Below are 14,263 nucleotides of genomic sequence, written 5' to 3' on the forward strand. Positions count from 1 at the left end.
CCCCTCTTTATATCCATTTATTTACCTTGCCAGCTGCACGCACGTAATCCTCGAATGGCAGATGGTAAGACAAATACTCAATACCTGTTATTCAAGGCGATCGAAGGGCTGGTTGATATTTTGGATCGAGCCAGCCCTGCATATCCAACCACCTATCAAACAGGCCGTCGTCTCGGTACCGTCTGTTGGAGAGCGGGGAAGAAACGGGGATGAAGGAACCCCGTATATACTTGCAAGACTTGTATAGGAGAGACTCTTGTACAGAAGATGAGATATAACTAGAAGAGACTCTAGATGAAGAGATATAACTAGATGAGTCAGCAGGGATATAAAGATTCGCGACGGCGATGTCTACGATGTTTACTGTTTACGACGACGATGTTTTGGAATGACATCGAACGGTGATAGCGAACCCGCCTGCATCGGTCTCTAACCTGTCATAGTCGCCTACCTTGCTTTAGTTGCTGCTGGCAGGCCCTGAGCTGGACACCAACACCGTCACAGTCACCTCGACTTGCAGAACTTCCGGTGACTCCGTCTTGTGTTGCAGACAGGACCAGGCCTTTTAGCAATCTGCCGTCAGGATGAAGCCTATGATTGCAGTTCCGGCCACTCTGCTGCTGATACATCGCGCCTGGTCACGAAAATCGCTGACGCCGCTGGGCATTGTTTTTGCGGCGCTCACAGCGACAGTCCATGCAGTCCACCCCTCTTCTGTCCCGTTTGCCCTGCTCATCGTCTTCTTCCTGGGTGGCACAAGGGTGACAAAGGTACGTATTTTTTTCCTTCGCTCGAGGCAGCAGTCGTTGGTTGGTCCTGGTGGTGGCACTGGTGGCTGAATGACTCGTACGATCTAGGTGAAACACAATGTGAAGGCCCGCCTGACGATATCAGCGACGGGAGCGGCGGGTGGTGAGGGCTCGCGGACCCATATCCAGGTGCTTGCAAACTCTGGGGCTGCATCGATTCTCATATTACTCGACTGCTATCGAATATACTGCAGAAACGGGGACCTACCATGCTTCCCCTACGGCAGGCCGGAAAGCCTGCCCATGGTCGGGATCGTTTCGTACGTTACCCGTCTGTTTTCGTGCCCTGTTAATGTGGGCAGTCAACTGATCGCTGGTTTTTTTTTTTTTTTTTTTTTTACGAACTGCAGGACCTACGCTGCCGTTGCTGCTGATACCTTCTCGAGTGAACTGGGGATCCTCTCCAAGAGCACGCCCCGTCTGATCACCTCGCCTACCTTTCGAAAGGTCCCGCCTGGGACGAATGGCGGCATAACGCTCGTTGGCGTTGCGGCCGGCTCGCTGGGGGCTCTCACGATTGCCATCACGTCTCTGCTGCTTCCGTTTTGTTCCTTGGGTTCGCCGGTTGCGGGTGGTGCGATCCTTGGCCTTGACGGCGGGTGTGCTTGGGGCTGGAGGGAAAAGAGCCTGTGGGTGCTGGCAGTCGCGGTGTGTGGTACGCTGGGGAGCCTTCTCGACAGTCTTCTTGGGGGCCTGCTGCAAGCCACAGTCGTCGACAAGCAGACCGGAAAGGTCGTCGAAGGCAGCGGTGGTCAAAAGGTTTGTCATGTCCTACCTCACTCTCCTGCATCCGTAGTTTCTACCTCGTTCGATTAACATGACCGTGATTAGGTGCTTATTCATGCTGGCGCGTTAACTTCCAGAATCACGGGAGATCCGCCTATCCGGCAAGAAACATCCCTTCGAACGAACGAGACCATCGCCAACGCCCTGACTCCTCATGCCTCTCCGCGCGATGATAACCCTGGCGTCTCAGATCCAGCCCACGAGAGCCGCAAGGTCACTGCCGGCCGTGACATACTGGACAACAACGCCGTCAACTTTCTGATGGCGAGTATGATGGCTGTCGGTGGCATGGCCACCGCCAGCTTTGTCTGGGGTTCGCCCATCAGCAATATATTCCTGAGACGATAAGAGGATTATAATATGCAGTAGACGTGCCATCCTTTAGTCCTTGTATTAAGAACAATCTTAGATTCTACCCCTTTTCACAAAGATGAAGCACAAAAAACTGGGTCTTTCCATACATAATTTGGATATTCATCCGAGACCCAACTGTACGGGGCACATATTTAGCTGATGGCAGCCAGCTGCTTTCAACCTGGGATACAAGACGTTCAACTAGCTATTCAACTTGACCATGGCGACCAAAGATCATACCACATCATACAGCCAGATCGCCTGTATCGGCGCTGGGCTGTCTGCAACAGCCTTAGGAGCAACGCTGAAAAGATGGTATAAAATCAATGATATAAGATTCTTTGAACGACGACCTGCTTTCGGCGGTACATGGGAGGCAAACACATATCCGGGTACCTTGTTCACGGTTATATAAAAAGCAACGAAAATAACAGTTGAACTCTGACCTCTAATTATAGGATGCGGCTGTGACATTCCCAGCGCTCTTTATAGCTTCTCTTTTGCTCTCAATCCCAATTGGACGAAGCTGATGGCGCTGTCCGAGGAGATAAGAGAGTATAACGAAGGTGTTGTCGATGCTTACGATTTGCGCCACCGCATATCACTCTCTACGGAGGTGCTTAAATGCGCCTGGCAGGAGGACTGCTCAAGATGGCTTCTCTTCCTAAGGGATGTCAACAGCGGACGGGAGTTCACGCACGAATGTCAGGTGTTGTTCAGCGCAGTTGGCCTGTTAGTGAAGCCTCGACATTGTAATATCCCCGGAAAGGCCTCGTTCAAGGGGCACATCTTCCACTCTTCAAGATGGAACCACGACGTATCCCTGGAAGGGAAGAATGTCGTCGTCATCGGAAATGGATGTACGTGGGATCCCTATATCAATCCTATATGCATAATTTGTGATTCAACCCTATATGCATAATTTGTGATTCAACCCTATATGCATAATGATGTGATGTCTAATATAGCTTCAGGCAGCGCAACACAGCTCGTCCCTGCAATTGCAAACGAAACCAAGTCGCTTACGCAGATTGTGCGCTCAAAACATTGGCTAGCACCGCCTATCAACTTCAAATACCCTCCGTCTGTACTCTGGGTATTGCAGAACGTCCCCCTGGCTCTGCGTCTCCAACGATTTATGGTCTATCTTTTGGCAGAAAGTGTATTTCCGATGTTTGAAATGACAGAGAAAGGGAGGAAATTACGCGAGAAGAAACGAACCATATCAGAAAATTATATGAAGAAGACGGCCCCCGAAAAATATCATGATATGCTCATCCCGGATTTCGAAATCGGCTGCAAGGTAAGGTCACTGATAATTGAACTTCCCAATCCGACGATTTGGCCCTGAGCTAACCAACATGCTATAATAGCGCCGAATATTCGATTCCGGATACCTTGAAACCCTTCATAACGAGAATGTACTACTCACAGATAAGAAGATTGAGCAAATTGTTCCGGATGGGATCCAAACAAGCGACGGATTCATCCCGGCCGACGTCATCGTTCTGGCTACTGGGTTCGATACGAGCGACTATATGAAGGAAACCATGAATATCTTTGGCCGTGGGGGTAAATCCGTCAGCGAACACTGGGCCGAATATGGTGGCCCCGAAGCATATAATTGCTCTGCTATGCATGAATTTCCCAACTTCTTCATGTTGCTTGGGCCGAATTCCGCAACCGGCCATACTTCAGCTCTGATGGCTACCGAAAAGTGAGCGTTACTCCCTCCAAATAATTACCCGGTGATCAGTTCACTAACGGCCATACCCAATGGGAAGCTCCGTGAATTATGCTCTCCGCATCCTCAAGCCCGTTCTCAAGGGTGACGCCACTTCCGTCGAAGTAAAGCAAGAGGCCGAACGCGACTACGCCAACAAGGTCCAGGCCGCTCTTCAGAATACTGTCTTCCATACCGGTTGCAAATCGGTGGGTATCCCTTCATTTGTATTCATTTCCGTTTCTCGACCTGTTTATCGTTTTGGATCTAATTAACTAAAAACTATAATAAAAACAGTGGTATACAAATGACAAGGGATGGAATGGCACAACGTACCCCTGGCGGCAGTCCTACTACTGGTATCGAAGCTTATTCCCTTGCTGGTCAGATTGGGATATCAAGGTAGGATTCCCTAGGTGATAAATGTTTGTGCGGCGCTGGCGAATATAAGCTGACTTTGGTGATTCGGTTCCAGGGCCCTCCGAAGAAGTCCTGGGGGAGCTGGCTTTTTGGTTCTAATGCTGGTGATTCCCATGCTGGTGACATGGCATGATCCCACGATCAGGGGTCTAACCTTCGGGCCAGTGGGTAACGCCTCATCGTATCTGGGAGATCTTTGGAGCAAGGGTTGCAATCGGTAAAATCATAATATACTTCAATTGTACAAGGTATGTACATATCTTGCTCTTATATTTATATTGTATCTACAGTATTGGGGAACAGCTTCATAGAATATTGCTAGTTTGAACTTCTTTTCCCTTCAATATCCTTTGTCCTTCAAATATTATCTCATGAGAGTAAATCTCTAGTAGCAAGTAAATATGTACAAATCATGGTAACATTACAATATTGTATCCCTTTCCTCATTACGCCTTTCTAGTCTCAGAAACATAAACCGCGGTCTGTTTTAGGATCCCTCCATTATTCGCCTCGAGCGTCTCCATATTAATTATTCGTTCTTCGCTCCCTGTTCTGCTGAGTTCGAGATCTCGTCCGGGCTCTACCATGGTTGTCACAACGTTGTCCCCGTTATGCATGTTCCAAGGTAGGCTAGCCGCGATGCTGAGAGAAGGGTTTGCCACCCGTTGATTTCGATATCGTGCAGAGCGAAAACCGAATAAGCTTGAGCATCTGCCCCTTGACTGTGGTGAGCTTCCGAAAACTGTGGGGAAGAGTATGGAAAGTGGTTGGCGGATTATAGGTAGACAGGCGCATATTATGGCGGTGTTTAGCTCAATGGTAGCCCATATGGCATTGAAGAGAAAGGTATCTGCTAACCAAGTTAGTCGATAATACATCAAATAAGAATAAGGGACCTGGGAGAAACATACATGTAACATCGACCGGCTGGGCGGATTTTGAGAAAGTCATGGTGCGAATTATACTAATAAGGCAAACACTATAAGCGGTTAGAAGATCAGCTATTGTTCAGATATAAAATGCACGGGAAAGGAGTTCTCACAATCCACCGAGAAGAAAAACAAAGATTAGGGCTATTTTATCCCGGAACTCAAGACTGAGTCGGGAAATATAATATATAGGCAGGGCGAATATCAAAATGTCGGTGATGATGTTGATCAGAGCATACGATAGCCAGATGCCCAGATCGTTCATGCATTCATGTGGAATTGTGCGATCCCAAAAGGCCGCCAGCGGCCGACATTGGAAAAGCGTTGGAAAGACGTATGCGATGGATGCCAGGCTACTGAAGATGATAAGGCTAATGCAAGCCCACCGGAAGTACTTGTTGGCAGCGAAGACTCTCAGGTATAGGAATAATATCGATGCTTTTGTAAGACCAATGATAAGTTTAAACAGTACTTGCGCACAGAGAAGCATCTATAATGAGCTTGAATGTAAGCCATGTAGTAGACATATATCGAGAGGATGGTACATACCTTGAATGCTTGAATTTTGTCTTGCTCCGGAATATCATCTCCATGTTTCCCCAGGCCATATCTAACACCTATTATAGAATTTAATTAGTGAGTATGACAGAAGAGTCGGGATAAGCATCACTCACCTATATTATGGACTACCGTAAAAACGATTGCGATGAGCTAGTGTATGTGAGTAAATGTGCCGCTAGCTCTTGGATTATTGGGCGAAAGGGAAGTATACTCACCAATGCCGCAAGAATCGTCCAGTCATCTATCCGAAGTCCTTCTCTGAGATATCTGCCAACCAGCCGGAGAAGAACAACAAGCCCGGCAATAATCACCATCACCGTGCCGACAATAAAGAGTACAATTCCCTTATCAGGCACGCTGGCCACAGGGAATCCATCGCTCCCCATCTCATGGGCGCCAACCAAAATGGAGTCAAGATCGAAAGGTCCAACAGTTGTCGTATCCATGCGCGTAGGACGGACCAGACGAGAGTTCGTTGGTTGATCATTCGAAGGGCAGCCGTTCTTTGAACCTGAGGCCGTGTATCGTTTGAACTGGGAGGCGAGTCAGTCTCTGATGTGTGTTGTGTACATTTCGAAGGTATATACGGAGCATGAAATATAGAGTATTTACTCACCTGTTGAAGGCAGACGTTGGTAGACTATCACATCCTTACATGCATTTAGTATTAGTAGTTATTATTGTTGATCAGCAAACTTCCGGAATCACCACCGCATGGAGAAACGGAGTGGACAACCACTGTTTGACAGGGGAGACAGGGGAACGATTGGCTGGAAATATAGGGATAAAAGCGAGAAGCATGAAAGAACATTCGTTCCTCAAGCCCAGGGAAGAAACATGTCAACAATGTTTTTGGCCTGGGTGGATATAATATCTTGAGAGACTAACCAAAAGATGGGGCAGGGATTTAAAATAAGTAATTCATCTTGAGTACCCAGGCGGCCAGTGGGTACTACTATATCTGACTTCCCTGCATGGCTCAGACAAGGCAGGGTGGAGTTGGCAAGGCCTGCTTCCCTCGTTGAACAAAAAGAGAGCTGTAAACTCCTGAGACCCGGCGCTCAGACAAGCGACTGGTAACTATATGGAGGTGTTGGCAGAAGAAGCACGGGAGAACCTGTAATGTAAAGGCCACTGGCTGCCCTGGAACAAGGGCGGAGGTGTCCGTACCCCGTACTCTCTATGATAGGGTAATCCGGTTGCAAGCGAGACTTGTACTGGGTCTGATCGCAATATCTTGCGGATGCTCAGCCGTAGGTTGTACTATGCACATATAGTAGGGCAGCCTTTCCAAATCCTTGCCGCTAAACCAACCCCTTTCGAACGGAACGTTAGCAAGGATCCATGCACATAAAACGTCCTCCAGTCAAAGGCGCCAACTAGATGCGGACATAAAACCCGTTGCAGGGAGTGGTGGAATGCCTGCCTATCACAGTTGAGAGAATGCATGCTGGGCTCGCCGCTTGAGCATTCCAAATACATTCCATACACCCAGCCTAGCGCCCATTGATAGGCAAAATTTCCATATCCACTGTGGCCGCCAGCTGCCCAAGCAGCTCGGGCAAGCCATGAAACACGAACGTGGTACAAACGAGAAAGAGCTTCGAAACCACGCCACGGCCTGGGCCGCGATTGGCCTGAATGTAAATATAGCAAACTGAACAGCCCATCAGCATGGGGCTCGGGCAGGTGGAGCGAATCTGGAGTAGCGGCTTCCAGAATGTTTTAACTGCAGTCGATTGGCTTTGCGGGAACGGGGTGGAGGGAACAGCTCGGCCAGGCGCTAACCAACTAGTTAAGGTATCAGTCGAGGGACTTGTTGGCGCTCTGGAAGAAAGAGGGTCGCATAATCGGCTACAAATGTAATAGGTGTTGATCGTTTTATTATTAAAATAGCCTCAGGGGCAAACAGCGGGAACCCATGCGAGCCTTTAATGGATATTATTAGATATGAAGGATATGCAATATCCCTTTATGAAGAGAACGAGTGGAGCATCTCATGAAGCCCTGCAGGGACAATAAGTGCTTATTCATATCAAGGTTCTTCTTCTCTCTGACGCTGGATACAGAGGTTTGTGATCGGTCAGGGGAACCATCGATCGTATAGACCTGGCCAGGATAACAGAGATCGATCTGAGCCGGATACTCAAGCCCAAAAATGCTAATCGTGCTGGCATAAAGCACTCTGTAATATCAATAAGCTTTCAAGATAAGCTGGCTTAATAGTATACCACCGTACTCGATACGTAGAGTGGCAAGGAGTGGCGTCCGATATCGCTCTGTTGGCGCGATGTTAGTGATTTATATGTCAGGAGAGGGAGTGAGCATACAGTATAAGAATTGCGTCTATATAACCGCCACTTTGAAAAGTTTTGACACCGTAGACTTTTACCAGTTTACTGCAAATACTGCTTATGATCGACCCAGTGGCCGAATCTATTTGCGTACCTTTGATGTTAGCCTCCTGCTAAAGAAGTGTACCGTTTGATAGTTTATGTAGAGCAGCTCATCTCGTGTAGACGGCATGCCAAAACGGAGAAGTGGAAACTTCCAGTTCACCGTTTGAAATATCAGCCATCAGTGCTACTTGAAATTCCCTAGACTTGACATCATTGCAATGGTCATAGTAAAGAATAAACAGGGAATAAATAAAGGGGTTCATGTAGCAACAACAACTTAGGAGTATCCTAGACATATCTCCTGCATCCGACTGAAATCGAGCCAAGGTCACAACCATCATGGATCCCTCAGGGCTTTTCTAGTCGCTTATAACACCTTCATGGTGGAAGAATTATTGGCAAGGTCAGTTTATTTATTCAACCGGTCATCCGCATTCCCAGTTGCATCTATATCCACAGGGTTAGTTGGCTCTCATTCTGGGAAGTAGAGGCAGATTGTGAGTCCTCTCCATTAGGTTTGTTTGATTTCTCATATGTAATGACCATAAACTGATCTGCTCTGGTATTGTATTCGGGGGCAGAGACAACTTGAGAAAACTCCGAGTATGCTTCAGCCCACTCACTTTGAGCCATAAAGATTTTTCCGTGTAGAAAATGCGCGATATCACGGAGCCTACAGGTGGCAACAGAATAACTCTCGACTTGGCTCTCACATTTATATAGAACCTCAGAAGCGAACGAGCGTGCCCTTCCATACTCACCAGACGAAAATAATATAGCGCTTTCGAGAAGAATGGTTTGTATCCAGTCGTAGCTACCTGGCTTTGTGGCTTTCCGCACGATGCATAGCTCGTTCAAAGCACGCTGTGATTCTCCTCGGCTCCATTTGTATTCTGCGACGCCCAGTAATTTTTCGTTGGCAGGAAAGGAGACCCAAGTGTCCTGTATCCAGCGTGGTTCAGCGGCCAGAACAAAAGAGAGATAGCTGCTATTGTTGCGTATGCTTTTTGAGACAGCTACTTGACTTTCCATGATGATCAACCAGTTCTCTTAAGGGTGGGGTTAGAGATCAGTAATAGTTTTTTAGAGCAGGCGAAAGTTATCTCGAAGAGTCTTCCTCTCTCCAAGAAGTTTGTAGACAATCTTGCCAGCTCTATCAAGCTAGGTTGAGGAACTTTGCCTTCAGGAATGGTATTGCCTAGGGTAGTGCCTTGGGCCCCATCTGTCACAGTAAATAAGATATAGCAAAGGGCAGCTTCCTACAGTGAATTGTTAGTGAATTTATGTTAAATGCATTCCAACAAAATACAAGAATAAAGAGAATTTGCGTAAACTATGTAGCTCTTTGCATGGTAGCGGGTGATGGGAAGTTCCATTATTTCTAGTTGATGGGATGCCTAGTCCGGTTATAAGCATATATATCCTTAAGGACTACAAGGAAGCCTCTTATTTGTCAACATTAACATTGCCACGGAATGCTAGTCATCCATCAGTTCTTCTGGTGCTTTTGTGGTGTCGATATTAATGTTATATTGATATTAAAATGTTGATCTTGATGTTGCTAAAGTTGAACTTTAGTGCAAACACAAACATACAAAGTAAACAACGTAAACAAAGTAAACAACGTAAACAAAATAAACAATACAAACAAAGTAAACAAACAAACAGTGCAAATAATGCAAATACAAACAAGACAAACATGTCGAACAAACAGAGCCAACAGAGCAAACAAACAGCCGCACGCCAAACTTCAACCTCTTTTTTAGTTCTTCTTCGTGTACGAGAAACTCCAGCGACTAAAAGCGACTCTCTAAGCCACCAAGCATGCTACCTCGACATGGATAGTATCATCCCCGTGTAAAACCCCTCATCTTGACTGGATGAAATAGACACTCTTTCGCTAACTTGTTGTTCCTTGCGTAGGACACCTTGGCAGCTGCGTCATAGTCGTGGGCCCATGACAGCCAGATGATCCTCCTCCTCGCGGGCTGGATTTTGTACCGGCCTGCCTGTGCAAATCAGCGATCGATGATGTCGCACATTAATATTCCCTGCGCCTGGCTTGCTGGCGGAGAACTTGCAGGGATGTCGCCATACGAAAAGTAGAAAAATGCCGAAATACCTCATTGTTGCTTCCCCACGCCCTACTTGATGGTATGACATGCATAGTATATGCTTCCTCGGTCAAAGTCGCGCGGTGACTCAAATATCTTCTGAGAGCTGTTCGAGCTGTCTATCCAGGCCGGGATATTGAAGCATACTTCTCCAGTTTTATGACATTGTGAACTTTGTTCTGGTAACTGTTGCAATGATTCCTCAGATTCCGTTAAACCCTTGATTTCGCTCAAGCATATTCCGTACTATTGTACGGGTATTTGGCCCGAGGCCCGCAGGACTCCCGAGTTCCTTGTACTAGTACAAGTATCTTGCCAATATCTCTCTATATATAATACAGTATATATATATTTATGGCCCCCCGCTTGTTGAAGCCTACATTCTGAACAAGCTTGTTGTCTTATTTCTGGTGTTACCACGCCAAACAGTCCCTAATTCGTCTAAACATATCCTCTAGAAGAATCTAGCGAGCATCATGTCACCTATTGCTACATCAAATGTTGATATTGTGGACATCCGCAGAAACAGCCTCGAAAGCTCGTTAGTGCAGGACATTTATCATGGCCTCCAAGCCAAAGAGAAAAGTTTACCTACTTTACTGTTATATGACACCAAAGGACTTCGACTATTCGAGGATATTACTTACCTAGATGAATATTACTTGACGAACGCGGAGATCGAGGTCTTGACAGCAAATGCTGCCAAGATTGCTGCAATTATCCCTGAGAATTGTCAATTAGTTGAGCTGGGGAGTGGGTTTGTCTTCCTCTATCCCTCGAAAGAACCATCTTTCCGGTCAACGCGAAACATGACATGCCCCTCCCCGTCGGCTATTCGATTTTAACCGCGAATGTAGGAATCTGCGAAAAATCGAGATTTTATTGAATGAGCTTGAGCGAACCAAGAAGTCGGTAGAATACTATGCCCTTGACCTTTCGTTGGAAGAGCTTCACCGCACCTTCGCAGAGCTACCGTCGAAGAGCTATCGATACGTCAAGTGTGGTGGGCTCTGGGGTACCTACGATGATGGGCTCGCCTGGCTGAACAAACTCGTCAACAGAAACAAACCAACTTGGGTTATGTCTTTGGGATCATCCATGGGCAACTTTAATCCTACGGAGGCTGCAGGCTTTCTTAGTGGATTCGCCAGGAGTTTGGGACCAGTGGATTCGATGGTTATTGCTTTGGACCCCTGCAAGGCCTCCGAGAAGGTGTTCAGAGCTTACAACGACAGCAAAGGAGTGACAAAGCAATTCTACCTGAACGGGCTGTCCAACGCAAACACTATCCTCGGCTTTGAAGCTTTCAAGCTGGGTGAATGGGATGCAATTGGGGAGTTTGATCAAACACAAGGGTGTCACAGAGCCTATTATGTTCCACTAACCGATACCGTCATCAGGGACATTCACATCAAGAAGGGCGAAAAGATATTTTTTGAGCAAGCCTTCAAATTCGGAGCAGATGAATGCGAAAAGCTTTGGCGCGAAGCCGGTTTACAGCCAACCCGGAAATTTGGCGACGAGTACAGTAAGTAGAACCCCGCCTACGCAGCCAAGCCAGCAAGGGTATCCTGGAACGGGCTCTTCCCACTGGTTTTACCACAGTATATATAGATCTATGCTGAAGAATATGCAATTACGTGACATAGATATCTATATCCTGTCTTCTGCGTCTGCCACGATGAATCCCTATCAGCTACCAACGAAGGGGCCAGAGTATGTGAAGGGTGTCGTTCCAGCCCTAGGAGACTTTGAAGCAGTTTGGAAGCTATGGGATACGGTTACCACTGCTATGGTGCCCCCTAACGACTTGCTATCCAGGCCTATTAATCTGAGGAACTCTTTAATATTCTACCTAGGACATATCCCAGCGTTTATGGGTGAGCGGAAATCCAACAAACCTTTTTATCTTGGTCGAAGTTAATGCAAGTAATAGATAGACACCTTACATGCGCAACTAGCGGCATACCTACCGAACCGGCAAATTTTCATTCCATGTTTGAGCGTGGTATTGACCCTGACGTTGATAACCCCGACCACTGTCATGATCATAGCGCAATTCCCGATGAATGGCCGGCTGTCGAGACCTTGGTTGAATATCAGCAGAAAGTCAGGGTGAGGGCGAAATCTCTCTACTCTGACGCTAAGACGGGTGATAGACGGATCGCAGAAGCTCTATGGATTAGCTTCGAGCACGAAACGATGCATCTGGAAACTTTCCTTTACATGCTTTTACAGAGCAGTAGCACCATGCCTCCTCCGCTAGTTCCTGAACCGGATTTCAAACAGCTAGCATCTAACTCGGCCGAGAAGGCTGTCCCCAACGAATGGTTTGATATTCCAGAGCAGACTCTGGAAATTGGTCTAAATGAGCCAGAATCAGATGAAATTCCCAGCAATTCCTTTGGATGGGACAATGAGAAACCACGACGGGTAGTCCAAGTACCAGGCTTTGTGGCCAAAGCTAGGCCAATAACTAATGGAGAATACGCGAAATACCTCGAAGAGAGAGGCATTGGACAGGTCCCCGCATCTTGGGTTAAAAAACATACCGAGAATGAATCTACCAATGACGGTATAGAAACTCTCTCCTCCGGAAATAGCTCTCATAATGTTGTCACCGAGTATGCTGTTCGCACTGTCTTTGGCCCAGTGCCGCTGGAATGGGTGTTGGACTGGCCCGTCGCTGCGTCTTATGAAGAGTTAACCCAGTACGCAAAGTGGATGAACTGCCGGATTCCTACTTTTGAGGAGGTTAGAAGCTTGTACAAGTACTCACTTACCTCTCCTACCGGGACCAACCATTCGACAAATGAGCTCAGGTTAGTTGCTACGATGCTTCCTTGTTTCGTTCTGCCAATTAACATGCTTATTATCAGGCCCTCTACAACCGAATTAAAGAAACCAGAGTACTGCACTAGCCATCAGCCGGTGCAAACCCCTATGAAAATACATGGACCAGTGTATGTTGACCTCGATGGCTGCAATGTTGGGTTTACCCATTGGCATCCAACTCCAGTCACCCAGAAAGGGAATAAACTCTGTGGCCAGGGTGACTTTGGAGGGTTATGGGAGTGGACTAGTTCTACTCTACAGGCCCACGAAGGGTTTAAACCGATGAGCCTTTACCCAGCATACACCGGTAGGTGCCACTTACTTGACTCATATACAATCTAGCTAACTTCATACTTTGTAGCGGATTTCTTCGACGGCAAGCATAATATCGTTCTCGGAGGATCGTGGGCAACTCACCCAAGGCTCGCAGGCCGCTCGACCTTGTATGCTCATCTTGCCCTCTTTACTGTTATGGTCCGTGACCGCTAATCTATCTTTTAGTGTCAATTGGTATCAGCGAAACTACCCATATGTCTGGGCCGGCGCTCGTCTAGTGCGTGATGATTGAACATGCACTGTTCGACATGCTATCCTGGGATTGCTACGTTTCATGCTAGAATCAGATAATATATTAATACTCCCCGCTCTTGATGATGTGTCCTGACTCTGCTTTCAGTGCGATTCATCTTAATATTAATTATCAAACGTTGCTTGCCATTGCCTTTCTTCATCACCAGGTTGTTCCCTAATTAATTCCGATGAATTCGAGGATTTATTGCGGCAAGAAATCACTCATTCGAGTTCAATATCTTTTCATACTTTCATGGAAGAGAATATCTCCTTTCTCTACGGAACGGGAATGGTCTTGGCCTTCACGTAGTACCTTTCAAGCATGCTGTAGTCGAGATCAGAGTGCGTTGTTGTAGGCAGTGAGTGTCCTTGTATCGATTTCACCGCCGCGTACTCACTAGGGGGTGGAAACGGGCGGTAGGAATGCAACAAAGCAGGGAGACAATGAACCCGGCAAGTTGATGCATCTATATTCGACTCGTTTCTACCCCTTGCGGAGGTTAGGAATGCAGGACATACCAGTGCTTATAGGACGGAAAGGCCAACACTGGCATCTAATGTCAACCTTTTTGAAGATAATAGGCGTGTAGCATCATCCTAAGCCTGGTGTTTTATTTCTGGCTGTGATGAAAGATAACTCCCATCATCTTGATGAAAGGGGCTTGCCATGTTAAATATTCCATTTAAGAAGGATATTGAGTGATAGAGCTATATAATGATGGGGAATTGCCTTATATTCAACAGGTCTGTCAAAGGTGAAAAA

At 46.9% G+C, this 14,263-nt stretch overlaps 5 protein-coding genes across 5 annotated transcripts; 3 read left to right on the forward strand and 2 right to left on the reverse strand.

Annotated features, from left to right (window-relative positions):
* Window positions 1–584: 584 nt before the first annotated feature.
* Window positions 585–1,943, forward strand: MCYG_07919 (DUF92 domain-containing protein; the record flags this gene model as incomplete). The annotated part of the gene is made up of 4 exons (XM_002844090.1): window positions 585–770; window positions 858–1,069; window positions 1,160–1,568; window positions 1,641–1,943. The coding sequence occupies 4 exons, from the start codon at window positions 585–587 to the stop codon at window positions 1,941–1,943; spliced, it is 1,110 nt and encodes a 369-aa protein (XP_002844136.1).
* A 226-nt stretch (window positions 1,944–2,169) lies between these two features.
* MCYG_07920 (monooxygenase) lies at window positions 2,170–4,225 on the forward strand (the record flags this gene model as incomplete). Its single annotated transcript, XM_002844091.1, has 7 exons — window positions 2,170–2,341; window positions 2,408–2,809; window positions 2,918–3,252; window positions 3,323–3,666; window positions 3,734–3,881; window positions 3,970–4,074; window positions 4,148–4,225. 7 exons carry the CDS (start codon window positions 2,170–2,172, stop codon window positions 4,223–4,225), a joined length of 1,584 nt encoding a protein of 527 aa, XP_002844137.1.
* A 313-nt stretch (window positions 4,226–4,538) lies between these two features.
* MCYG_07921 (uncharacterized protein) lies at window positions 4,539–6,028 on the reverse strand (the record flags this gene model as incomplete). Its single annotated transcript, XM_002844092.1, has 6 exons — window positions 4,539–4,942; window positions 5,004–5,071; window positions 5,135–5,511; window positions 5,571–5,638; window positions 5,696–5,732; window positions 5,798–6,028. The coding sequence occupies 6 exons, from the start codon at window positions 6,026–6,028 to the stop codon at window positions 4,539–4,541; spliced, it is 1,185 nt and encodes a 394-aa protein (XP_002844138.1).
* Window positions 6,029–8,428: 2,400 nt separating this feature from the next.
* On the reverse strand, window positions 8,429–9,013 carry MCYG_07922 (uncharacterized protein; the record flags this gene model as incomplete). The annotated part of the gene is made up of 1 exon (XM_002844093.1): window positions 8,429–9,013. The coding sequence occupies one exon, from the start codon at window positions 9,011–9,013 to the stop codon at window positions 8,429–8,431; it is 585 nt and encodes a 194-aa protein (XP_002844139.1).
* Window positions 9,014–10,571: 1,558 nt separating this feature from the next.
* On the forward strand, window positions 10,572–13,498 carry MCYG_07923 (DUF323 domain-containing protein; the record flags this gene model as incomplete). The annotated part of the gene is made up of 7 exons (XM_002844094.1): window positions 10,572–10,852; window positions 10,953–11,623; window positions 11,745–11,975; window positions 12,032–12,917; window positions 12,975–13,237; window positions 13,292–13,373; window positions 13,432–13,498. 7 exons carry the CDS (start codon window positions 10,572–10,574, stop codon window positions 13,496–13,498), a joined length of 2,481 nt encoding a protein of 826 aa, XP_002844140.1.
* Window positions 13,499–14,263: the final 765 nt, after the last annotated feature.

Source organism: Microsporum canis, genomic scaffold, assembly GCF_000151145.1.
Source record: "Microsporum canis CBS 113480 supercont1.7 genomic scaffold, whole genome shotgun sequence".
NCBI lineage: Eukaryota > Fungi > Ascomycota > Eurotiomycetes > Onygenales > Arthrodermataceae > Microsporum > Microsporum canis.